This window comes from Lacerta agilis, chromosome 4 (assembly GCF_009819535.1).
Source record: "Lacerta agilis isolate rLacAgi1 chromosome 4, rLacAgi1.pri, whole genome shotgun sequence".
Classification (NCBI taxonomy): domain Eukaryota; kingdom Metazoa; phylum Chordata; class Lepidosauria; order Squamata; family Lacertidae; genus Lacerta; species Lacerta agilis.
Genome location: NC_046315.1, coordinates 2,563,513 through 2,588,671, shown reverse-complemented (window position 1 = coordinate 2,588,671; position 25,159 = coordinate 2,563,513). Strand labels below are relative to the sequence as shown.

Below are 25,159 nucleotides of genomic sequence, written 5' to 3'. Positions count from 1 at the left end.
AGCAGCAGCGCACGGCCCGCCTGCAGCCAGTGGTGAAAAAAGCCGCTGAAAGAGGGGGCTTTCCCCCTTTTAGCGGCTTTTTTCGCCGCTCTGCTCCCTGCCCGCTGTGGTCAGGGAGTGGAGCCCGAGGGGAAAGGACAGGGGCAGGCCAGCGAGGGGAAAGATACCCCCCTCGCTGGCCCAACCCCTCTCCTTTCCCGGGACGGCTCCGCTCACGGAGCGCAGCGGGAGAGGGGCGGGCCAACTGGCCCAGGCAGAGGCGTCGTTCCGAGCGCATGCGTCATGACGTCATGCGCACAGAGCGACGCCCCGCCCCCATGGGTGCCGCTTGGCTTGACGCCCCCGGCAGCCCAGCGGCTAGCTACGCCCCTGAGAGTAAGGAAGAAATTAGATGAAAGATTGAGAGAATCTTAACCAAACTGGCATTTCTATATTTTTGAAGAGGGATAAGGAGATTCAGTAACTACAAAATCAGACTGGTAAATGCAGGAAAAGTTGCAGAAAGGCAAGTGACAATCGAAGTATGGAGAGACTGTCCCTACATGTTAGAAGAAAATCATCTGGGTCTATACAAGATGACATGGTGAAATGTAATGTGAAGTTGAGTGCAAGGACTGGTCTAAACGTTAGAATTCTAAGGAAAAACCCATGTTAACTGGACAGTGGAACAAGGGGACAGTGTTATTTGGAGCGATGAGACGCAAATCTCCTTGCTTGGTAGTGATGGCATGAAATACGTGAGGAGAATAAGAGAAGATTTACATCCTATTTGCATTACACTGACCGTGAAACACCCAGATAGTGTGATGCTCTGGGGTTGTATGGCAGCAAAAGGTGTGGGCAGAATTTGCATCATTCATGGGGATGTAAATGCCCCCAAATGTATTAATGGAATACTTGAGCTCAAACTGAACCATTCTGCAGGTGATCTTTTCCTAGATACTGAAGCCTGGGAATAGCCCAAACTTTAACCCAATCGGAAATCTATGGAGCCGACTAAAGAAACATGTTAGTCAGAAGCAGCCCAGCAATAAAGCCCAATTAACAGAGGCAATAATTCAGTCTTGGTTTCACATTATTACAGCTGCAGAACTAAAAACTTGGTTCACTTCACAGGAAGACGTTGTAAGGCCGTAGTTAAAGCTAAAGGTTTCCAATGGTTACCAAAGGTTTCACATTTTTTCTTTATGACTGCTGTTCTAATAAATACTCCTTCATAAAAGTTATTGCATTACATTCTTCATTAAATTATCTTTCCATTAATATATAATTTTATGGTATTAATCCCATGGACAGAAATACTAAAAGGGAAGGGAGTTCATGATGGTTGGGAGCTTGTTAAAAGGCAGGTATTAAAAGCACAACTTCAGGCAATACAAGTGAGACGGAAACATGGAAGGTGCCTAAAGAAGCCAGGGTGGCTATCTAAAGAACTTTTAATTGAGTTAAGATTTAAAAGGGATATGTACAAAAAATGGAAAAAGGGGGAAACCACCAGAGAGGAATTCAAACAAATAGCCAGCACGTGTAGAGACAAAGTCAGAAAAGCTAAAGCACAGAATGAACTCAGGCTTGCTAGAGAGGTTAAAAGCAATAAAAAGGGCTTTTATGGGTATGTCCGTAGCAAAAGGAAGAACAAGGAAACAGTGGGGTCACTTAGAGGAGAAGATGGTGAAATGCAAACAGGGGACAGAGAAAGGGCAGAACTCCTCAATGCCTACTTTGCCTCAGTCTTCTCCAAGAAAGAAAACAATGCCCGAACCTGAAGAATATGGAGCAGATGATTCAGCAGGGGAAACACAGCCCAGAATAAGTAAGGAGGTAGTACAGGAATACTTGGCTAATTTAGATGTATTCAAGTTTCCAGGGCCAGATGAACTACATCCAAGAGTATTAAAAGAACTGGCAGAGGTGATTTCAGAACCACTGCCAGTAATCTTTGAGAATTCCTGGAGAACAGGTGAAGTGCCAGCAGACTGGAGGAGGGCAAATGTTGTCCCTATTTTCAAAAAGGGGGAAAGAGAGGACCCAAACAATTACCGCCCAGTCAGTCTGACATCAATATCAGGAAAGATTCTAGAGCAGATCATTAAACAAACAGTCTGTGAGCACCTAGAAAGGAACGCTGTGATCACTAAAAGTCAGCATGCGTTTCTGAAAAATAAGTCATGTCAGACTAACCTGATCTCATTTTTTGACAGAATTACAAGCCTGGTAGATGAAGGGAATGCTGTGGATATAGCCTATCTTGATTTCAGCAAGGCCTTTGACAAGGTGCCCCATGATATTCTTGTAAAGAAGCTGGTAAAATGTGGGCTAGACAATGCTACCATTCAGTGGATTTGAAACTGGCTGACTGACCGAACCCAATGGGTGCTCATCAATGGCTCCTGGAGAGATGTGACTAGTGGGGTGCCACAGGGTTCTGTCTTGGGCCCAGTCTTATTCAACATCTTCAGCAATGACTTGGATGATGGGCTTGAGAGCATGCTGATCAAGTTTGCAGATGACACCAAATTGGGAGGGGTGGCTAATACCCCAGAGGACAGGATCACACTTCAAAATGACCTTAACAGATTAGACAACTGGGCCAAAGCAAACAAGATGAATTTTAACAAGGAGAAATGTAAAGTACTACACTTGGGCAAAAAAAATGAAAGGCACAAATACAGGATGGGTGACACCTGGCTTGAGAGCAGTGCACGTGAAAAGGATCTAGGAGTCTTGGTAGACCACAAACTTGACATGAGTCAACAGTGTGATGCAGCAGCTAAAAAAGCCAATGCAATTCTGGGCTGCATCAATAGGAGTATAGCGTCTAGATCAAGGGAGCTAATAGTACCACTATATTCTGCTCTGGTCAGACCTGACCTGGAATACTGTGTCCAGTTCTGGGCACCACAGTTAAAGAAGGATACTGACATGCTGGAACGTATCCAGAAGAGGGTAACCAAAATGGTCAAAGGCCTGGAAACAATGCCTTAGGAAGAACGGCTTAGGGAGCTGGGTATGTTTAGCCAGGAGAAGAGAAGGTTAAGGGGGGATATGATAGCCATGTTCAAATATAAAAAAGGATGTCATATATAGGAGGGTGAATGGTTGTTTTCTGCTGCTCCAGAGAAGCGGACACGGGGCAATGGATTCAAACTCCAAGAAAGAAGATTCCACCTAAACATTAGGAAGAACTTCCTGACAGTGAGAACTGTTTGGCAGTGGAATTTCCTACCAAGGTGTGGTGGAGTCTCCTTTGGAGGTCTTTAAGCGGAGGCTTGACAGCCATCTGTCAGGAATGCTTTGATGGTGTTTCCTGCTTGGCAGGGGGTTGGACTGGATGGCCCTTGTGGTCTCTTCCAACTCTATGATTCTATGATTCTATGAATCCACACAAAAGTGGTGTTATGAGCCATCAAACCTCAGAAATACACTTTTCACAAAAGGTTTCCACAATTTTGGCCATTCGTATAAGTTGTTCATTTTAAAGTTATTTCTCTTTTTATATGGGATCAGATTATGATTATTATTTATGTTTCATGTTTATATATTTGTTGGAAGTCGCCCAGAGTGGCTGGGGCAACACAGCCAGATTGTCAGAGTAAAAATAAAAATTACAGTGGTACCTCTGGTTGCGAACGGGTATCACTGTATTATTATTACTACAATGGTACCTTGATTTAAGTATTATCATCCTCATCCTCTTCATCATCACTGCTACTACTACCTGATATTCAATAAGCCTGGCTCTTCTCTGGGATGGATTTTGTTTGGCCCAGTCATGGCATCCCCTCTATCTCCAAGGTCAGTCGTCTCTTTGGTCAACCCAAGACTGACAGGAGCAAAAACAAAAACAGAAAACCTGAAGCTACTTATCTTTCCTAACAATTCTGAAGCTGACATTTAAGATGGCCTGGGCAGTTCAGAGCAGCCCAATCATGGTAGAGAAAGGAATAACTGGAGGAAGATTGTTAAAAAAAAACCACCTTGTAATTTACTGTTTATTGTGGGGGTGTTAGGTTCCCAGGTGTTGTAGGGGGCGCTGTTGAGCTCTGTGAAAATATATGAGGTTGGTCCCATAGAGGTATTTTTTGAATTTCAAGGCAGATAGGACGATCCCTCAGGGAGCCTTACCAAGAGAGGCCACGATCCCACAAGTCTCCTCCATGACGTCCTTATGCAGAGCTCTCTGGTCAGGATCCAGCAACGGCCATTCCTCGTCTGTGAAACAAACAGCAACATCTTCAAAGCACACTGGACCCTAAAAGAAAAAGGGAAATGTCCTCCTCTGAGACAGCATCAATATGATGTGCTACACAATGCTCTCTTGTTCCCTTCCTGTAAATGACGGTGTTGTTTCAATAGGATTGCTTTGCTGCACATTGAGCTGTTCTGGGAACTTCCCTCCCAATGCCCTAGAGTCAAATTCAAGGGGGACCTCCGGTGTGGGCGCCATTCCGAGCAGCCGGGAGCTGAGTTAGCTCCGGTATCCTCGGGGATTTGGGGTGACCGTAACCACGCTACGGACCCCTTAAAGCCACGGGAGGAGCGTTCTGTGGACCCGGGTTTCTTGCGGGCGCCAGACGTGTCGTCCCCGCTCCTGATCGACCCTTGTAAAAGGGAGGATCGGGTGAGCGAGGCTCCCACACGGCGCTGAAGAAGCCATTGCTAACCGAGGATACAAAGCAGCGGGATCTGCCGGATTTTTAGTGCCCCATTCTTTCTCAATTTGGACTCAAAGCAAGAACTCTGTAAGTACGGAGCTTAATTTGACTCTAAAGTTACTGAATTTGGCTTTCGGAGAGGAACTTAAAATGAGGAAGTTCGTTTCTCTCTGACAGCGGTGAGATCAAAGTAATGTCAATGGAGCTGAGCCGCGCAGTTTAAAGTGGAATTTAATACTGATTTCACGAACTTTTTGGAGATTTTAAAGACCCCAGTTGGGGAAAACATTATGGTTGTTCGATTTCTTCCTTTGGATTTATAATTTCTGAAGAAGACACTGCTACACCCTCTGGAGTAAGGAGTCCGGGTCAGTTAGCGGGCAGTGGATACATTGTATTAGTCTGCTTCCGACTGCTGTTTCCAACTGGAGACTGTTATAGGATTGTTTTGAGTCTGGCTCACAGTGATCTAGTGTGGCTGAAGTGACCTTGAGCTACCAGAAATAGAGTGTTTTGATAATGCAAGTTCAGGAAACACCATCCACAAGGGCAAAAGTAAGAAAAGAAGAAGAGGAAAAAAAGAGAAAAGCTTCACTGACAAAAACTTACGAGGAGCAAATGCTTTCAGCTATGGAGAAAGTCAATGCTAATCTGCAGGCAGTTGCAGAGAGGCTCCAAAGTGACATTAAAGAAACTAAAGAGAAACTTCAAAGTGATATTAAAGAATCCTCTAATAAATTGGACACTGCAATTCGTTCTGTTGAGAAGACGGTAAAGGAGAACAGGGCTGCGATTGGAAAGATTGGAACAGAGGTGGAAGTACTTAAAAAAAGAGTCAGAGGAATTTAAGGAAAAAATTAAGACTGCTGAAAGTTAAATTGAGAGTGTGGATCCTGAAAAGATTCAGAGGATTGAAGTTCAACAAAGAGACGTACCAGAACCTCTGGCTTTTCTGCAACTCAAAGAGAGAGAGAATAACCTGAGGCTGAGAGGTTTGCCCGAGTTGGAGCAAGAAAGTTTGAAGGACTTTATAATTAAGGAATTCTCTGCTTTCTGGGAGCTAGAAGAAAACGATTTGCAAACATTCATTTTAAAGGCCTATAGATTTGGAACGAAAGGCAAGAAGAGCCCTAAAACAGTTAATGACTGTATGATTGTGTTCCAGAATAGATTCCAGAGAGACCAGATACTTGATTTTCATTACAAGAAAAACCTGGTGGTCCAGCAGAAACCAGTAATCATTTTTAAGGACATCCCACGTTATTTTTTGAACCGGAGATTTGACTACAATGATTTATCGACGGATTTGAGAGCAAGGAAGATCCCTTTCAGCTGGGAATTCCCTGAAGGCCTAACTTTTAAGTATAAAGAGAGAAGAGGAAGAATCAGATCCCCTGAAGATAAGAAGTTTTTGGATAAGCACATAGCGGATTTTGCAGGTTCTTCATTGGATCCAGCAAGACTTTTTCAGTTGTACCCACCTGGACCAGAAAGAGTAGTCCCAGGAGAAGGAGAGGAAGCAGCAGCAGAAGAAGGAGCGACAGGAGGGAATAAACTATAAGATGGCGCTGAAGGTTTTAACGTGGAATGTCCACGGTCTGAACCAGAGACCGAAGAGACACAGAGTATACCATGCACTTGAGAAGAAGAATTTGGATATAATTTGTTTACAAGAGACCCATGTTATCCGGCACCATAGAAGGATTTTACAGAATAAAAAGTTAGGCCAAGAATTTATATCTTCTGACAAGGTCAAGAAGAGAGGAGTTGTAATTTATGCAAAATCGAAACATAATCCAAGACAGCTGTTTAAAGATGAAGAAGGGAGATACATTGCAATCGAGATTAAAGTACCGGTACAAGGCAACAAATACCTAATATTGGGACTTTATGCACCAAATGAAGGAAAGTCAGTCATCTTTAAAAAGATCCATGATTTGCTGATGGACTATTTGGACTATAATTTGATTTGCCTTAGAGATTTCAATGGGGCAGTTTCCACTTTGATGGACAGATCACAAAGGACAAAAATTACAAATGATGGGAAACTGCCCAAAACCTTCTTTCAGATGGTAGATAATTTGGACTTAATTGATACATGGAGATTAAAGAACCCAACAGAAACTGAGGCAACTTATTTCTCAGAACCACAGTAGTCATGGTCGAGGCTCGATTACATCTGGATTTCTAGAGGATTGGCACCAAAAATACAGAAGGCGGTAATCTGCCCCAAGACCTGTTCAGATCATAATGCTGTACAATTGGATTTAAAAATTCTCTCCAAGGATTCTTTTAGATGGAGAATGGATGATGCATTGTTGAGAGATGCCAAGCTCATCGAAGAAGCTGCAAAGAAGATGAGAGAGTACTGTCACGGAGCCAAGCATGGCTCGGGAAGGGAGCGTGGGAGAAGGAACAGGGAGAGAAAGCTGGAAAGCAGACAGTCAGGGGGAGGAGGCTGGATATAGAGAACCGGCACAATTAATCTCAACAGATACGTCCTCATCAGACAGCCCTCACTTGCAGACATCACCGGAAGAAAGAGAAAGTACTTACGTCAGTAATAGACAGGGGGAGGGGAGCCAGAGGGGGAAGAAGAAATTCACACGTCATTTCAGAGCGACCAGGAAATTCTTATGCTGGAAAGCGCGCGAAGAAGAGAGCAGTTAGGATATTTGCCGTAGAGGGAGTAGCCATGATTTATTGCACTGTAATTACCAAGGACTAAATAAATGCTTTTGAAGCTTGAAACTGGAGCCGGCTTTTACTCACAGCAACAGCAAAAAGGCAAGGGTTGCCGTGACAAGTACTTTCAGATAAATTTGAATACAGAAGTGGAGAAAAGAATTGTTTGGGACGCAAGTAAGGCGGTGATGAGAGGGTTCCTCATAAGGGAAAAAGCTAAAAAGAGGAAGCAACAAAATTTAGAAAAGGAAAGACTGTTGGATCAAATAAAAGAAAAAGAGAAGAAATTAAGAGGGCATCTGAAAAACCAACATATCCAGAAAGAAATAAAGATCTTACAGTCCCAATATGCAAAAATTTTAAATCAAGAAATAGAATGGAAAATCAAGTTGATGAAGCAGAGAACTTTTGATTCGGCTAATAAATGTGGGAGAATGTTGGCTTGGCAGTTAAAGAAGAGACAGAAATTGAATACCATCACCAATTTAAAGGTTAAAGATAAGAATGTGGAGAATCCAGAGGAGATTAGAAAGTGTTTTCAAAAATTCTACAAACAATTGTACAAGGAAGAGAAAGTAGAGGAGAAAGATATTGAACAATTCTTGGAGAAAAATGGATTGCACAAAGTCCCAGAAGAGAAAGCAACAATACTCAACCACCCAATTTCAACTCAAGAGATGGAAGATGCAATTAACAACATGCAGATAGGAAAGGCCCCAGGACTGACTGCAAAGTATTATAAGTCCTTGAAAGATTGGTTAATTCAGCCGTTGAAGGATGTGTGTAATGGACTGTTGGAGGGAGGTAGGGCACCAGACTCATGGAAAGAAGCATATATCACATTGATTTTGAAACCAGATTCCGATAAAACATCTATGAAGAATTACCAACCAATTTCGCTTTTGAATGTGGATTATAAAATTTTTGCAAATGTCATGGCCACGAGACTAAAAAGAGTGTTGAAGGATTATATCCACAAAGATCAAGCAGGTTTTTTACCTGGAACACATATAAACAGTAACACAAGGACTATTGTGGATATATTGGAAAGGTTGGAAAAGAAGATAAATACAGATGCAACACTGTTGTTTATTGATGCAGAGAAGGCCTTTGACAATATTTCTTGGACTTTTATGAAGAAAAAATTAGAAAAGATGGGGGTCGGCCAAAGATTTCTAAATGGCATTAATGGCATTTATAAAGAACAAAAAGCAAAAATTATAATAAACAGTGTGATATCAGAAGAAATTAGAATTGAAAAAGGAACGAGACAAGGGTGCCCTATCTCCCCTTTACTTTTTATTACGGTCCTGGAGGTCCTTTTGAATATGATTAGGACCGATAAACAGATAAAAGGAATAAGGGTGGGAGAGAAAGAATACAAATTGAGAGCCTTTGCCGATGATTTGGTGTTATCCCTACAAGAACCAGAAAGCAGTGTTCCCAAAGCACTAGAGACGATTGATATGTTTTGACAAGTAGCAGGATTTAAGCTGAATAAAGCCAAAACTAAAGTACTGACAAAAAATATGACGCCATTGCAGATACAGAAATTGCAAGACCATACTGGATTGAACTTTGTTAAAAAGGTGAAATATCTAGGGGTGTATCTGACTCCGAAGAATCTAAACCTGTTCAAGGACAATTATGAAAAATTATGGAATGAGATAAAAAGAGACCTAGAGACTTGGACTAGGTTAAAGTTATCCTTGATGGGCAGAATAGCGGCTATAAAGATGAATGTATTACCAAAGATGCTGTTTCTATTCCAAGTGTTACCGATTATAGATAAGCTCGATTGTTTTAGAAGATGGCAAAAGGACTTGTCTAAATTTATCTGGCAGGGGAAGAAGCCTAGAATAAAATACAAGATCTTGACAGACTCTAAGGAAAGAGGTGGATTCTCCCTGCCAGACCTAAGGATTTATTTTGAAGGACTGGTTTAAGTTAGAAAACACGGATGTGTTGGACTTGGAGGGACATGATAATGTTTTTGGTTGGCACGCTTATCTTTGGTACGATAAGGTTAAGGCCCACAAAGCTTTCAAAAATCATGTGATTAGAAATGCCTTGTATCAGGTTTGGATTCGAAACAAAGACTTACTGGAGAGAAAGACCCCTAGATGGATATCTCCAGTGGAGGCTAAGGCCTATAAGAGGCCTAACATGCCTGCAAAATGGCCGAAATATGCTGATATACTGCAACAAGAAGGCCAGAATTTTAAGTTGAAGAGTTATGAACAATTGAAAGAGGAGGTTGCTGACTGGTTGCAGTACTACCAAATAAATGAAGTTTTTAAGTTGGACAGGAAATATGGCTTTCAATTAGAGAAATCTAAGTTGGAAACAGAACTAATTGAACCGAACTCTAAAAACCTTTCCAGAATGTACAATTTGTTGCTAGAGTGGCATACAAAAGATGAAATGGTCAAATCTGTAATGATTGACTGGGCAAAAGATGTGGGACATAATATTATGTTAGAGGATTGGGAGAAGCTGTGGAGGGAAGGTATCAAATTCACTGCATGCAATGTTTTAAGAGAGAATATTATGAAAATGGTATATAGATGGTATTTAACGCCAGTTAAATTAGCTAAGATGTATCATGGAGTGAGTAATGAATGTTGGAAATGTAAAAAAGTAAAGGTACCTTCTATCACATGTGGTGGACGTGCCCAAAGGTTAAGGACTTCTGGGAGAAAAATTACAACGAACTTAAAAAGTGTTGAAAAACACTTTTACTAAGAAACCAGAGGCCTTCCTGTTGGGCATAACCAACCATGAGATACCCAGAAAAGACAGAGTGTTTTTTATGTATGCCACAACAGCTGCTAGAATTTTGATTGCTAAAAACTGGAAAGGTGAAGAGCTCCCAACAGTAGAAGAATGGCAGATGAAGTTAATTGATTATATGGAACTCGCAGAACTGACCGCGAAACTCCGAGACCAGAGGGAGGAGAAGGTGCACAAAGAGTGGAAGAAATTTAAAAAATATTTGAAACAACGTGAAAAGTTGGACATTTGAAGTGAAATCAGTGAACATAATAGACGATAGCTATACAATGTTAGGTTAAAATCGTATATAAGAAGTTAAGATTGTGATTTTTATATTAGATATTATGGTTATGAATAAGTTGATAAGTTCCTGTGGGGTGATAGGTATGTACTAGTTTTATTTGATTGTTATTTGTATTTTGTGGTGTGTTTGTTTTTTATGTAGAATGTATGCTTTTTATTTGTTGTTTTGTGTGGAAATACCAATAAATTGGAGAGGGGGAGGAATGGGGGGCAGGCCCCATTTTGCAGCGGATGGGGCTAGTTATCCAGGCCAATATTTGTTCTCATTTGTCCACTGCTTAGAAACCCATTTTAGCATTCACTGATCAATCTAGAAATAAAATAAGCCTATTGTGTTTTTGTGTTTTTGTTTTTTTAATTTTTAAAATTTTATTAATTTAATAAGTTCTATTACATAAAATGTATACATAAGTTTGTAAATTTACATAAGAGTACATACTTACATAAAAAACAAACGAAATAGCCACTAAAGGGAAAAGAAGAGAGAGAAAAGAAGAAGAAGAAAAGCAAATAACGGAGTGGAAGAAAAAGGAAAAAGAAAAAAAAAGATACTTTTTTTAAAGGAAAAATTACATTACAATTGGTTGACTTCCACCGCTGCGTAACACTACCTATTTCCAACTGAATTTTTCTGCCATTCTTTCCTTTGACACCATGCATTTTTTAATGTTACTGTAATTCAACTTTAAATTATTCTACTCCTATCATCTCTTTACACCTCCAGCATTTATCATTTTCAGATTTATTTATTTTTGCTATCCTGTCCGGTGACATATACCATCCATGGTGTATTTTCATAAAGTTTTCTTTTAATTGGTATGATGCTGTGAAGTTAATATCCCTTGTCCAAAACTTCTTCCATTTATTATACTCAATTTCATAACCAAAATCTTTTTCCCAATTTAGTATATTTTTCCCTTTGATTTCCTGATCTGGTTGTTTATTATTTAATATTTTATACATTTTTGTAAGTACTTTTTGTTTACTCTGTAAAAATTCTTCTAATTTCCCTGATTTATTTTCAAACCCTCTATTTTTAAGTCTTTTTCAAAAGTTGCTTTTAGTTGAAAATATTCCAACCAGCTCATTCCATCCTTTTGTAATTCTTCAAATTCTTTTAATTTTGGTCTTTCTTTCATTTCTACTACTAGTTCTTTATATGTTGGCCATGATCTTCTTACATCATTCCTGAGTGTTGAAAAATAAGCCTATTTTGGATGGCCATCTGTCTTGGATGATCTAGCAGAGATTCCTGCAATGCAGGAGGTCTCCTGGCTCTGAGAGACAAGCAGGGAGGGTGGCTTCTGGCAAAAGGAGAGGGAACCACCGGTGGCTCCTCCTTATCCTGACTCACCTCTGCCTCTCAACCTCCCTCCTCCCACTCGCCTCCTTCCTCTTCTGCCTCTTATTCTGGACTGCATTCTGTCACAGAGTCTCTCAGCTCACTAAACCCTGTTTCAACCTTCTGACACCTCCTCTTCCCGGGCTTCTCCTTCTTCCCCCTCTGACCGCCCATCATTCTTCTACCTCCACTTCTTGGGCTCTGAGCCATCTTCCTTTTCTGGTTCTCCGGCTGCTTCCTCCCACCATTCCTCTGTGCCCAACCAGTCCATGAAATTGCTCCATCCCTCGGCCTCTGTCCCCACAAGGCAGCTTCCCCTGACCTGATCAGGTTCCACAGCCACTGCTTCCCTTCTGCCCCCATGAAAAGACGGATCAGGAGGTCTTGCCAGCATCATTCTGTCACCTGCAAGAGAAAAAAGGTAAACAGGATGCCAGGAGTGCCTGCTTCTCTCACAGGTGATACAGGGCATCTCTAACTACAGATGGGCCTTTGAGAAAGCCTTACCTGCTGAGAGCATTTGGACTTTTGTGCCTGTTTCATATGTCAGTTGTTTAGATGTTGCCTGGTGTGCCGTGGGAAAAATTGTGTTTATTTGATTCCTATTCAAGAGAATGACTTTATATATAGTCAATATAGGAACAGAGTTAAATTTTTTAACATTTTCTAATGGTGGTGTGCCTCGTGATTTTTTTCATAAAACAAGTGTGCCCTTGCCCAAAAAAGGTTGAAAAACACTGGTTTAGAAATACATCTCCCCTCCCCTGGACCCTTGTTCCCAACTGTCTCCCCCCAAAACAAGATGAAAAGAACCCTCAGAGGAGTTGGAAAACCAACAGAATGAGACCAAACGGAGAAAACCTACCTCTCTCCTTACCCAGTGGCCTCTCTCTGGTGTCCAACGGAGGTATCCAGAGGAAAGTCTCTCTCACCTGCTTTCTCTCCTCTGCCTGACTCAGGAGGAAACCTTCGGCCAGGGCCACTGCCTGGGAACTGGTCTCCGCTCCGCATTCCCTCACCCAGCTCTCCATCTCTGGGGGAAGGACAGCCAGGAACTGCTCCAAGATCACCAGGTCCAGCATCTCAGCTTTCGTGTGCCTTTCCAGTTTCAGCCACTGGTGGCAAAAGTGGTAGAGTCGGCTGCAAACCTCTCGGGGTCCTTTGGCCTCCTGGCAGCAGAACTGCCTCAACTGCCGGCTCTGCACCTCTGAGCAGAGGGTGTCCTCCTCACCCAGGATCTTCTGCACTGGGTTTTCCCAGAATCCCCCACTGCTCCCAGTTTGGATGGCATGTCCTCTTCCTGCTTCAGGGCCAGCTGAGTCTTGCTCATCCATCTGTGGTCTCAGGAAGCCTCTGAGAGATCGGAAGGAACCCTTTGGTCTTCTGCCAATTTCTGTCCGTCTTAATGAGAAGCTCTAGCAAATCCTACAAAGCAAATACATTGTTCTGTTACAGAATTTGGAGGATGCGGGGAGGGAATGGTTCCCTGAGCAAGCATGGATGAGTCTTGGAGGGAACCAGAGCTGGACTGTACCGCATTCCAGACCTTGAGCTATCTTTTTGAAAAAAAGAGGAGGAGAAAGAGGAGAAGAAATAAGTCTCTAGCCTTCTAGCAATGCAAAATGTGGAGGCAACTGAAGGGATTTCTGTGAGATTAATCAACCTGGTTGCTGCTGCCTTCCAGTCAATGCATGAAGTCAGAACTGACTGACAAGGGAATCAGTTGTATCTTGCAAAAAATGGACGCTTGGCTCTAGTGGAGTCCTCACCCGGGGGTCCTCGGGAGTTGCTCCCCACCCCAACCCCCCACTCCCCTGCTTCTGTCTCCTTTTCTTGCACTTGGACTCTCTGCTGCTCCTTGGGTGGGATCTCTTTTTCTTTGCTCTGAGGGCCAGGTATGTATCTGGCCAACCCCATGAGGGCCAAGTGGGTGAGGCCAAAGACACTTCCCCTGAGATTTAGGCAGGTATTTTAGCATTAATATTCTGTCAGATAGCTTAACACACACACACACACACACACACACACACACACACACAGCCATTGATGCCAAGGTCCCTGGAGGCTCAGTGAGTAGCAGCGCCCATTTCCGGCTGGTTTTCCAGCAACAATCCCTTTGGGAGAGAGAGGATGTGGTCCTGGGATGCCCTGCTCTGGGTGCGAGGGGATTGCTGCAGTGGCCTCCGTGTGGAGCTGCCCTTGGAGACACTGGGAAACTGGTTTGTAATGCAGCAGCCAGACTATGGGATGGGATCCCTCTCTTTATTCCTGGCCTTTCTCGTCTCCCCCCTTTCCTTCCTTCCTCGTCCAGCTTTGGAGAACCATTTGCCCATGTTTCCTCTGTTGTGCAATGATGCTGAGCGACCTCACACGGAGTTAAAAGTACTTTGTTTAAAGAAGCGAGATTTCGTGGGAGCCATTTGGGATCCTGTGATCTCCCGGAAGGAGAGCGTTGCAGACCTGGCCCCTCCCTGGCAGGCCCCTCTCTCTCCTCCCCCTGCATGAGCAGACCAGTCCCCCCCCCAGGCTGGCCCCCTCCCCTGCTGCAGCCCTGGGACCCCCACCGCCTCCCCACTCACCAGATCCCAGGAGGGGACAGCCAGGCAGCCCTTGCAGGAGAGGGAGGGGCCTGAGCTCTGGAGGACCTGTCCCGCCCCCTGTTGCTTCCTGTCCTCTCTAGGAAGGCAGCTCGGTTCTCTTTAACCCTTGATACAGAGGGATGATTTCCCATCATCGTGGGGAAAGGAGATTATAAATGGAAGTGCAGGCTTGCGGATTGTCACATCTTTACCTGGGATCCATGACATTCAGTCAAGCTAGAGCTGTGATCTCTCAAAGATTGAGGGACATTGCAAGACAAGAGGACACTGCTCTTGTGAAACCTGGGATGTTTGGGGGGGACCAGATATTTCAGATTTCACCAGCCCCTCATCTGGAGGAAATCCACTACGTGGAGTACCTACCGTAGGCTTTTCACAGCTGCCAGGTTTAATGTGCTGGAATCGGCGGTTTGGATGGGAAGGTACAGGGGAGTCCCATATGCCCAGAGATTTTGTCCCTGTGCCTTGGGAGTGGTTGAGTCAACTGAGCATATTCTTCTGATCTGCCCATTTTATGTACACCTTAGACAAAAAAATTATAGTTCCACTGCTATCCCAACCTAGTCCTGTAGACAGAGAAAAACAGGTTTTGTTTTTGCTGAATAACTTTATTGGACCAACAGCATCCTTGGTGGCCAAATTCCTTTTTTATTTTTTATTTTTGCCCCTTAAGCACCGTAAGGTTAAAATTGACAGCACTGACATGGGTCTAAATGTATAACCTACTTCTTATTGCTGGCTTAAGTGTCATGTTCCTTTAGATGCTTAAAAGTCGTTTTAATTTTTGTATGGATAAATCCTTGTTTTCTGACTGATGGGCGAATTAAATTTTGATGACGATGCAAAGCCGAGTCCACCCAGCTCAGCCCTCTCTCGCTTGGCAGAACCTCAGTTTATTATTATTATTATTATTATTAATGGATTTAGGGGGCTACGCCAATGCCCAGATATCCTATTGCGAGTGAGGCTCTTGGTTGGACTCTGAGCATCTCCCTTCCTTGTCTGGAAACCAGAGGAACAGCTTGCAGGGAAAAGGGCTTTGCAGGAAGCAAGGAATTCAGGAGTGGAGAGAGAGGAGGGGAGCCCAAGGTCATCTAGTCCAACCCCCAGCAATGCAGGAATCTCAGCTAAAGCATCTCTGCTTACAAACCTCCAAGGAAGGAGAGTCTACCCCCTCCCAAAGGAGACCTTTCCCCTGTCAAACTGCTCTTAGATGTCCCTCAAGGCAGCGGGTCCTGAGTTCGAGCACTGCTGAAACAATCGCACTGGCTCCCAAGGAGGAACCAAGCGAGGTTCTAAATAAATAAATCCTCTTCTCATCATAAATGAGTAATACTTTCTTATGCCTGCATTTATGCTAATATACAAAAGTGTGCCATTTCCCTTTCCAGAAGTGCTTAATTGCTAATTCAATGCACTGAAAATGGATGGTTGTTGTTATTATGTTTAGGGAAGCTTTTAATATTTGATGAAGTATTGTATTTTAATATTTTGTTGGAAGCCGCCCAGAGTGACTGGGGAAACCCAGCCACATGTGCAGGGTATAAATAAATAAATAAATAATAATAATAATAATAATAATAATAATCAAAATTGATCATGTGAAGAGCAAAGTTGAGGTTGGCGGAGGAAGGCAGACTTGGGTCGATGCGGTTTTGTTCCGTTGACGTTCACTTTAGAGGTGGGAGAAGGAAGGAAGTATAGTCCTATTTCTGTGAATGGCAGTGGTCTTTCCACTCATGTGATTCAAATGCTCTGAAAGTTGCGATCTGTTTTGAGATTTAAATTTTAAAAGTGTGCAGTGGAACCGGATGTTGGCCATTGCATTATCCTGGGGAGCCACATTCTGGTTGAAGGAGGCCAGGATTAGCCCCTAAGGCCGGGGGCATCCTGCCCATCTAGTACGACTCGGAATCCAGGAGAAAACTCTTGGAATAGCCTTGCCAGGTGCTCAGGGACAGACTCACCTGTCCCCATGTCCTTCTCTTTGCAGATGTGCTGCAGTTGCACATCCCTCCCCCAGGGGTGAGTATTGGAGAGAACCAGAGCAGGGATTCAGACCTGCCCTCCTTGCTCCCCACTCTGCACTCCCGGATGTGGAGAAGCCTTCCCCTCTTTTGCGAGGAACTGACACCTGACTTTTGCCTTTCAGCTGCTAGAGGAAGATCAGCTGTACCTGCTGGAGGTGATTCCGAACTGCCAGGCAGCTCAGCTCAGGGGGCTCCGAACCCTGAAGTGCTCCAAGCAGGCTCCATCTGCTCCAGTGTTTGGGGCGTCCCACCCCTGTAATAGGACTTTGAGTAGAAGCTGAGTAATCCAGGAGAAGAATCTAGGAAGAACCTGGCCAGGTGCTCTGAGAGGAACTCACCTGTCCCCATGTTTTCCTCTTCTTGGGTTTTCTTCCCTCCAGCAATAGTGAGTATTGGAGAAAACAAGAGCAGAGAGAGGATCGCTCAGAGCTGCCCCCCGCCCGGGCTCTTCCCCCCCCCCACTCTGTACTCTCGGATGCAGAGGAGCCCTCCCCCCACAAGGAACTGACAGCCTGATTTTGCCATCTCAGCCGCTGGAGCCGGAGCAAGATGTCTTGCTCCAGGTGATACACAGCTACCCTGAGAGGCATCCACATCCTTCAGGTGAGTGACCAGTGGTGTGAGAGACCCCCATGGTGAGGTGGGGGGCTTTGGGGGAAGGCCTTGTGCCAGCTTAAGGTATGGGGTTGCCGATCCCGTAGAAATCAAGCCTGGCCTTTGGGGTCGGAGCCATCCTCCGAATGCCCCCCGGAAGGAGCTGACGTCTCTCCTCTGCTCTGCATGTTTGAGGGCCTTCTTTGTTCACCTGAGGAGCATCAGCACAGACACTCTTCTCACCTGCAGGATCTCCAAAGCTACACCGTTGAAGAAAGTGGGGAGACCAAAAACCTGGCAGCCAGCAGCATCTCTGCACTGCTGCCCTTTGCCCAAAGCTTTCCCCAGTTCACAGTAAGTAGTTTGCCTTCATGCATTCATTTCTTGGAATATTGGGGGCCAGGATGAGGCCAGAGGCTTTTCCTGCCCCCTTTCCTGATGCTGCCCTTCCACCTCTGCCCAGGAGGCTCCAGGGTTCAGGGAGGCCCTCTGGGACAAGGGATTGGGCCCAAAGCAGAGGGAGGCTCTTCCTTCCTGCCTTGGGGCTGCTTCTGTGCTCTCTTGCACCCATCCAAGGTGGGTTTCATAGCATCATCTGACCCGGATTTTTCTTTCCTCTGCAGATGACAGTAGTTCAGCCAGACCTGGCCTGATTACAGCTGAATCTGAAAGAAGGTAAGCCCCACACCTTGGAGACAGGGAACTCCCTTGTCCCTTCTTTGCCCAAGACTCACCTCCCAGGTTTTCTTGCTGGGAGTCCCTGCCTGGCAGGCCTTTCCCACCTGGCTTGGGAGGGCAGCGCCCAGACGGACTCCAGCTACAAGAAGCGGAGAGGGCTGAACAGACTCTGGGGTTGGGGTCTTGCTGAGGGGGGGTCTCCTAGCAGGGCTGCTTCTTGTTTCCTTTGCCCTCCATGGTCTCCCTGCCTGAGCGGACAGAGCTGGTCACGCTGGCGGAGTTGAGGACTCCCCGACTGCTAGTACTGGCCGACTTCAAAATCCATGCTGAGGCAGCTGGCTCTGGGGTGGCTCAGGACCAATGAGGAAGGATAATGGGAACTGTAGTCCAGGAGCTTCTGGGGACCCAAGTCTGGGAAACCCTGCTTTAAAGCAACTTATGTGTTAGGCCCGCAAAGAAGGGACCTGTCCACATTTGTATTTTCTTGTATTTTGTTTTCCTAGTGAGCTTTGTGTGTTTGTTTTTTCAGAGAGCAAATTGAAAGAGACATTGTATGGCAAGCTGCAGAAGAATAAAAGATTGTGTTTGAAAAACACACACAAAAAACTGGGCGGTGGCTTCATCAAATATTTTATGGGGGCAAGGGACCCCCTGGGCCCTTAAGAGTTAGAGTCTATTCCCTACATCTACAGGTCTCAGGATGGTTACAACATAAAAACACAACATAAAAACACATAAAAACACATTTTAAAAGGGCATTAAATGTCAATCAGACAAACGCCTGGTAAAAAAGGGGCTGATTTGCATGGCTCCTAAAGCTGTATAATGGTTTATACAATGGATTATTTTATGGGAAGTGAGTTTGGAGCTATGACTGAAGCTCTTTCCACATTCTACGCACTGATAGGGTTTATCCCGTATGAATTTTCTGATGGGATGTGAGATGGGAGCTCCGACTGAAGCTCTTTCCACATTCCACGCACTGATATGGTTTCTCCCCTGTATGGATTCTTTGATGGGAAGTGAGATTGGAGCTCTTTCTGAAGCTCTTTCCACATTCCACGCACTGATACGGTTTCTCCCCTGTACAGATTTTTTGATGGGAAGTGAGATTGCCCCTTTGACTGAAGCTCTTTCCACATTCCACACACTGATAGGGTTTCTCCCCTGTATGGATTCTTTAATGGGAAGTGAGATTGGAGCTCTTTCTGAAGCTCTTAACACATTCCACGCACTGATAGGGTTTCTCCCCTGTATAGATTCTTTGATGGGAAGTGAGATTGCCCCTCTGACTGAAACTCTTTCCACATTCCACACACTGATATGGTTTCTCCCCTGTATGAATTTTCTGATGGGAAGTGAGAGAAGATCTCAAACTGAAGCTCTTTCCACATTCCACGCACTGATAGGGTTTCTACCCTGTATGGATTTTTTGATGGGAAGTGAGATTTCCCGTCTGACTGAAGCTCTTTCCACATTCCACGCACTGATAGGGTTTCTCCCCTGTATGGATTCTTTGATGGGAAGTGAGATTGGAGCTCTTTCTGAAGCTCTTTCCACATTCCACGCATTGATAGGGTTTTCCCCCTGTATGGATTCTTTGATGGGAAGTGAGAGTGGAGTGCGTACTGAAGCTCTTTCCACATTCCACACACTGATAGGGTTTCTCCCCTGTATGAATTTTCTGATGGGATGTGAGATGGGAGCTCCGACTGAAGCTCTTTCCACATTCCATGCACTGATATGGTTTCTCCCCTGTATGAATTTTCTTATGCTTAGTGAGATTGCCCCTCTGACTGAAGCTCTTTCCACATTCCACACATTGATAGGGTTTCTCCCCTGTATGGATTCTTTGATGGGAAGTGAGATCGGAGCTCTGACTGAAGCTCTTTCCACATTCCACGCACTGATATGGTTTCTCCCCTGTATGGATTTTTTGATGGGAAGTGAGATTGCCCCTCTGACTGAAGCTCTTTCCACATTCCACACACTGATAGGGTTTCAGCCCTGTATGAATTCTTTGATTGGAAGTGAGAGAGGAGCTATCAGTGAAGCTCTTTCCACATTCCACACACTGCTAGGGTTTCTCCCCTGTATGAATTCTTTGATGGGAAGTGAGATCGCTGCTCTTCCTGAAGCTCTTTCCACATTCCACACACTGAAAAGGTTTCTCCCCTTATGAATTCTTTGATGGGAAGAGAGAGAGGAGCTATGACTTTAGCTCTTTCCACATTCCACACACCGATAGGGTTTCTCCCCTGTATGAATTCTTTGATGGGAAGTGAGAGAGGAGCTATGACTGAAGTTCTTTCTACATTCCACACACTGATAGGGTTTCTCCCCTGTATGAATTCTTTGATGGGAAGTGAGATCGCTGCTATTCCTGAAGCTCTTTCCACATTCCACGTACTGATAGGGTTTCTCCCCTGTATGAATTCTTTGATGGGAAGTGAGAGAGGAGCTATCAGTGAAGCTCTTTCCACATTCCACACACTGATAGGGTTTCTCCCCTGTATGAATTCTTTGATGGGAAGTGAGGGAGTCGCTTCGACTGAAACTCTTTCCACATTCCAAGCACTCATATGGTTTCTTTCCAATGTGATTTTGTTGATGGGATGTGGAATGGGAGCTCTCACTACAGCTCTCCCCACACTCCAAATTTTTACGGGGCTTCCCCTCTCTGGGGATTTTGTCGTGGTCACCTTTGTTCTCGATTTCCAATTCATCACAATCTGCAATGAAGACAAAAAGGGATTAGAGCCTCAGGAACAAATGGAGAAGAACCGAAGGGAGTTGGGTGTGTGTTCATTACCTGTGTTTTTTGTCATTAACCAACATATTTATTATTAGATTCTGATGAGTTGTTGAATTTTGCTTTGTTTGATATACAGTAGTGGTCAAAATTGTGGAAGACTTTTGGAAAAAAGTGTATTTCAGAGGTTTCATGGTTCATAACACCACTTCTTTTGGAGTAAGATAAAACTATATATCATTGGAAAGAAAATTTAATCAAGAATGCAATTCAACAAATTTCAAAAATTCAAAATATTTTGAGCCCATAGTTCAATTACCCAGCAGCTCCCCTTGCCCCGGAGAACACTTCTAGCATTTCATCTCTATCTGTGGCATTGTTCAGCAATGGGAAAAGTTACCTCTTCACACCGGATGTCCATTTGGTATGGTCCTTTCCAGGTGTTTTCTTACTCGTTGTTAAAAAGGTGCAGATTGGCCTGGCTCCTAAAGCTGTATAATGCTTTTTCCAACCTTTGTATGGATTCTTTGATGAGAAGTGAGTTTGGAGCTCTGACTGAAGCTCTTTCCACATTCCACACACTGATAGGGTTTCAGCCATGTATGATTTCTTTGATGGGAACTGAGAACGGCGCTCCAACGGAAACTCTTTCCACATTCCATGCACTGATAGGATTTCTCCCCTGTATGCCCCTGGAGGGCAGCGGCTGAGGCGGGAGCACAAGGGCTTCTGGGGCTTCTGCCTCTTGGATTTGTGTGACTATCCAGGCTTGTGTGTGTGTTTGTTTCTGGCTGTGTGCTCTCCCTGAAGGGGCAGGGCTTCTGTTGTCAGGTGACTAGCTGTGGGCGGAGCTAGTCAGAGCCAGTTTGACCCATCTTTTAGATAAAGGGGAACTGGTCTCAAACGTTTATTGGGGGAGACCTAGGCTTCCTTTTTGTCCTGACTTCAAGCTTTTCAGGATGGAGGGTGAGGGGACAACTGTAGTCACTTGCAGTTCCTGTGCAATGTTTGTCTTCTTGCCAAAGGATGTAGGCAGCTACACCTGCAGCAATTGCAAGTTGGTTGCCCTACTAGAAGACAAGGTCCAGCAACTTCAGGCCCATATATTTACGCTTCAGAAAATTAATGAAATTGAGCTTTTCATGGATGCAGCAGAGCACACTGTCTGCACCAAGGGGGAGTCAGAGCACATCCCTGAGGAAGAGGACAGTTCCCCAACACAGGACCAGATGTATGGAGGAACGTGACTCATAGAAGTAGAAAGCCCAGGGATCGCTCTGGGTGTTTAGAACTACACAATCGATTTGAAGTGCTCTCCCTTAACATGGAAGATGAAGAACAGACTCCATTTGAAGATCACAGTTGATGAGGAATATGAAGACGAGCAGCACAGTCAGTCCTCCGGGAATGTGCAAGTGACCTTGGAATGACAGCACATGGAAGAATCCCAACCAAGCCTAAGAGGAGGCGTGTAGTGGTGATAGGGGATTCCCTACTGAGGGGTACAGAAGCAGTGATCTGTGGGCCTGACGTCTCGAGAGGTGTGCTGTCTCCCTGGGGCCAAGATCCAAGGTGTAACAGAGCGGCTGCAAGGAATCATAAAACCCACTAACAAATACCCCTTCCTTTTGGTCCATGTGGGAACCAATGACACTGCAAGCCATAGCCTCCAGAAGATCAAAAGTGATTATGAAGCAATAAAATGCACAAATTGTCATCTCATCTGTCCTCCCAGTTGAACGGCGTGGCCCAGGGAGAGAGAGAAATAGGGGAAGTGAACACCTGGCTTCGCAAATGGTGCCAGCAGGAACAGTTTGGATTCTTAGATCACGGTCTGCAGTTTCTTGAACATGGACTTCTGGCAAGTGATGGACTGCACCTCACAAGGGTGGGGAGGAACTTTTTCATCAACAATCTCAAAAACCTCATCAGGAGGGCTTTAAACTTACTTATGTGGGGGAGGGAGACAGTGGTCCTGAAGGTAGGAGTCTATCAAGTGCTGACAATGATCATTCAAATGTCAAGGACCAAATGGAGCAAACAGCATGCAGACCTAGTGGTGGGAGGAAAATATCCTTAAATAAGAGCCATGGGGGAATGCTCAATGGTCTTCAATGTCTGTATACTAATGCACAGAGCATGGGAAATGAACAAGATGAACTTGAGCTCTTGGTACAGCAAACTAAATACGACATAATAGGCATCACTGTAACCTGGTGGGATAAGTCTCATGATTGGAATGCAGGGGAAACACAGCCCAGAATAAGTAAGGAGGTAGTACAAGAATACTTGGCTAGTTTAATGTATTCAAGTCTCCAGGGCCAGATGAGCTACATCAAACAGTATTAAAAGAACTGGCAGAGGTGATTTCAGAACCACTGGCAGTAATCTTTGAGAATTCCTGAAGAACAGGCGAAGTCCCAGCAGACTGGAGGAGGGCAAATGTTGTCCCTATTTTCAAAAAGGGGGAAAGAGAGGACCCAAACAATTACCGCCCAGTCAGCCTGACATAAATACCAGGAAAGATTCTAGAGCAGAGCGATAAACTGAAAAGAGATCGGCTTCCAGTTTGGCCGCTCCTGCAGCCAGGTCTAAAACTGCCAGGGTTGTGACTCGGGCAGTCTATCCACAGAGGGAAAGAAGTTTTGGAGGCAACGAACATAAGCTCACAGAGGAAAATTCCTGAGCTCAGAGGGCAAGGAACATCGCCGTGAAGAGGGGTAAGAAGAACAATAATATCACAAGTTACTGGTGGGTAGCCGTGTTGGTCTGCCATAGTTGAAACAAAATAGAAAATTCTTTTCAGTAGCACCTTAGAGACCAACTGTGTTTGTTCTTGGTATGAGCTTTCGTTCGCATGCACACTTCTTCAGATACACTGAAACAGAAGTCACCAGATCCTTAAATATAGTGAGGGAGTGGGGAGGGGTATTACTCAGAAGGGTAGTGGGAATAGGTGATCAGCTGATAGGTGTGGAAAACCTGTTGACGACTCTTAACGGCTGCAATTAAGTCTTGCAGGGAAAGGCAAGGGGTGAGATGGCTAAAGATACTTTGTTATGTATAATGAGCTAAGAATCCAATGTCTTTGTTCAGACCAGGTTTCTCACTAATATCACAAAAAAGATCGATAGAGAAACCCCGGCGCAATCGAGTAACCCAACCCTCTGTAAGAAAAGCCTCGAGACAAAGGCGCAGCTCAGCGGCTGGGTTTTCAGGAGACAAGAAAGCAAACCCAGAGCGGAGCTAATAGTATAAACCTTATAAATCAACAATAAATTATTGTGGTCTCGAATATTGAACCACAATAACCCTTGCAGCTTCGATATTAAACTGAAATAAGCCAAGGGAGTTAACAAGGACTTATATATGAAGGAACTTGTCTGAATACTGGAGAGCCTTTTTACTACAAAAAAGCAATACAGAAATAAATATATGAGAGAGAACTAAAACGGGAGACCTAGAACTTAGAGCTCACCACCCACCCCAGCACGCCGAGTCTGGATGTACCTGCAGTGTCGGGGGAAGAACGAGGTGTAAAGACGACAGCTTGAGGATCTGTGCTGAGTGAGTAGGAGTGGGTGAGGGGGTCTCCAGCTGGGCGAAAAAAGGAAAAAGGCTGAGAGTCAACAGGCAAACTAACGAAAAATAAAGGGGGAAAAGCAAAAGATGAGATTTTAAATATATAGACAAACCTCTCCCGTTGAAAAGAACCATTACCCATCTCCTCAAAAGGAATAAAACAAAGCAGAATAAAAAGACTATAAAAGGACTATAAAAATAGATATTTGGAGAAGTGAATAGATAGTAAAGAAAAATGGAAAAGGACGATAAGAAGTCTAAGAACCATAATATCAGTACCCCAGCGACCACTCAAAGATGCCCATCAAATATGGAAGTGGAAAATTAGTGAGATAAAGGAGCTGATTTTGGGGCTAAGAGCAGAATTAGGTGATAAAATGGATTCCATAAATGTGAAATTAGACAAAATGGAAAATAAAATTGAGCAAAATTTGAAAATGATTGAACAAAATTCCCAAGCGATAGTGGACCTAAATAAACAATATGAAGAACTGCAAAAGAAAGATCAAGAGATGGAGACGAAATCACAGAACCTGACAATAAAAATAAATAAGCAAGAAGAAGTGGTGAAGAAAATATCAGATGATTGTAGAGAAAACAGGAGGAGTCAAGAAAAAGCAATGGAGTCAGTCGCAGGTTTCGCTCGGCTGAGCAAACCTGAGTGCGGCAGGGACGGGGTGTCTTCTACAGCGCAGAAGACCCCCAAGGAACCCCAAAACGAGTTTTGGGGGCATGGTCATCCGGCTGGTGCCAGAAGGGTGCTCCTCCCTCCCCGGTAAGGCTCTGTTTTGAGCCCCCGAGAGCGAGGGAGTGGAGCCCCGGCAAATCGGACATACTGCTTTCCCTGCCTGCACGAAGCTGCGATACTGAGGGGCTATAGCGTTTCAATTCTTCCAAGTAAATAAAAAATGGACAAATGAACAAATCTGAAGAGAAAACTGTAAGTAACTTGATTTGATTTGGCTTCGGAGGGGATTCTAAAAACGGAAGTCAATCCCTCTCTGCTGAGATTAAGAGACAGTGCGACTTTGTAACTGAAGCTATTTTCAATGCGATTGAAACAAATAAACTTTTGTAAGGGTGTTTTTAGTTTTAAAAGTGGATTGGATCTATTTTCCTCTTTCCTGGAGGTCCAGATGGAGTGGATATTATAAACTTTGGCA

The 25,159-nt window shown here is 44.3% G+C and overlaps 1 protein-coding gene across 1 annotated transcript in view; it reads right to left on the bottom strand.

Annotated features, from left to right (window-relative positions):
* The window catches only part of LOC117045022, a gene marked incomplete at its 3' end in the record, with an annotated part of 111,433 nt that extends 87,302 nt beyond the window's left edge, over nt 1–24,131 (bottom strand). Inside the window, 5 exon segments of the mRNA XM_033145811.1 lie at nt 18,642–19,652; nt 19,901–20,342; nt 20,997–21,120; nt 23,925–24,011; nt 24,110–24,131. Of these exon segments, the coding sequence (XP_033001702.1) occupies nt 18,642–19,652; nt 19,901–20,342; nt 20,997–21,120; nt 23,925–24,011; nt 24,110–24,131 (1,686 nt within the window).
* Between the last annotated feature and the right edge of the window lie 1,028 nt (nt 24,132–25,159).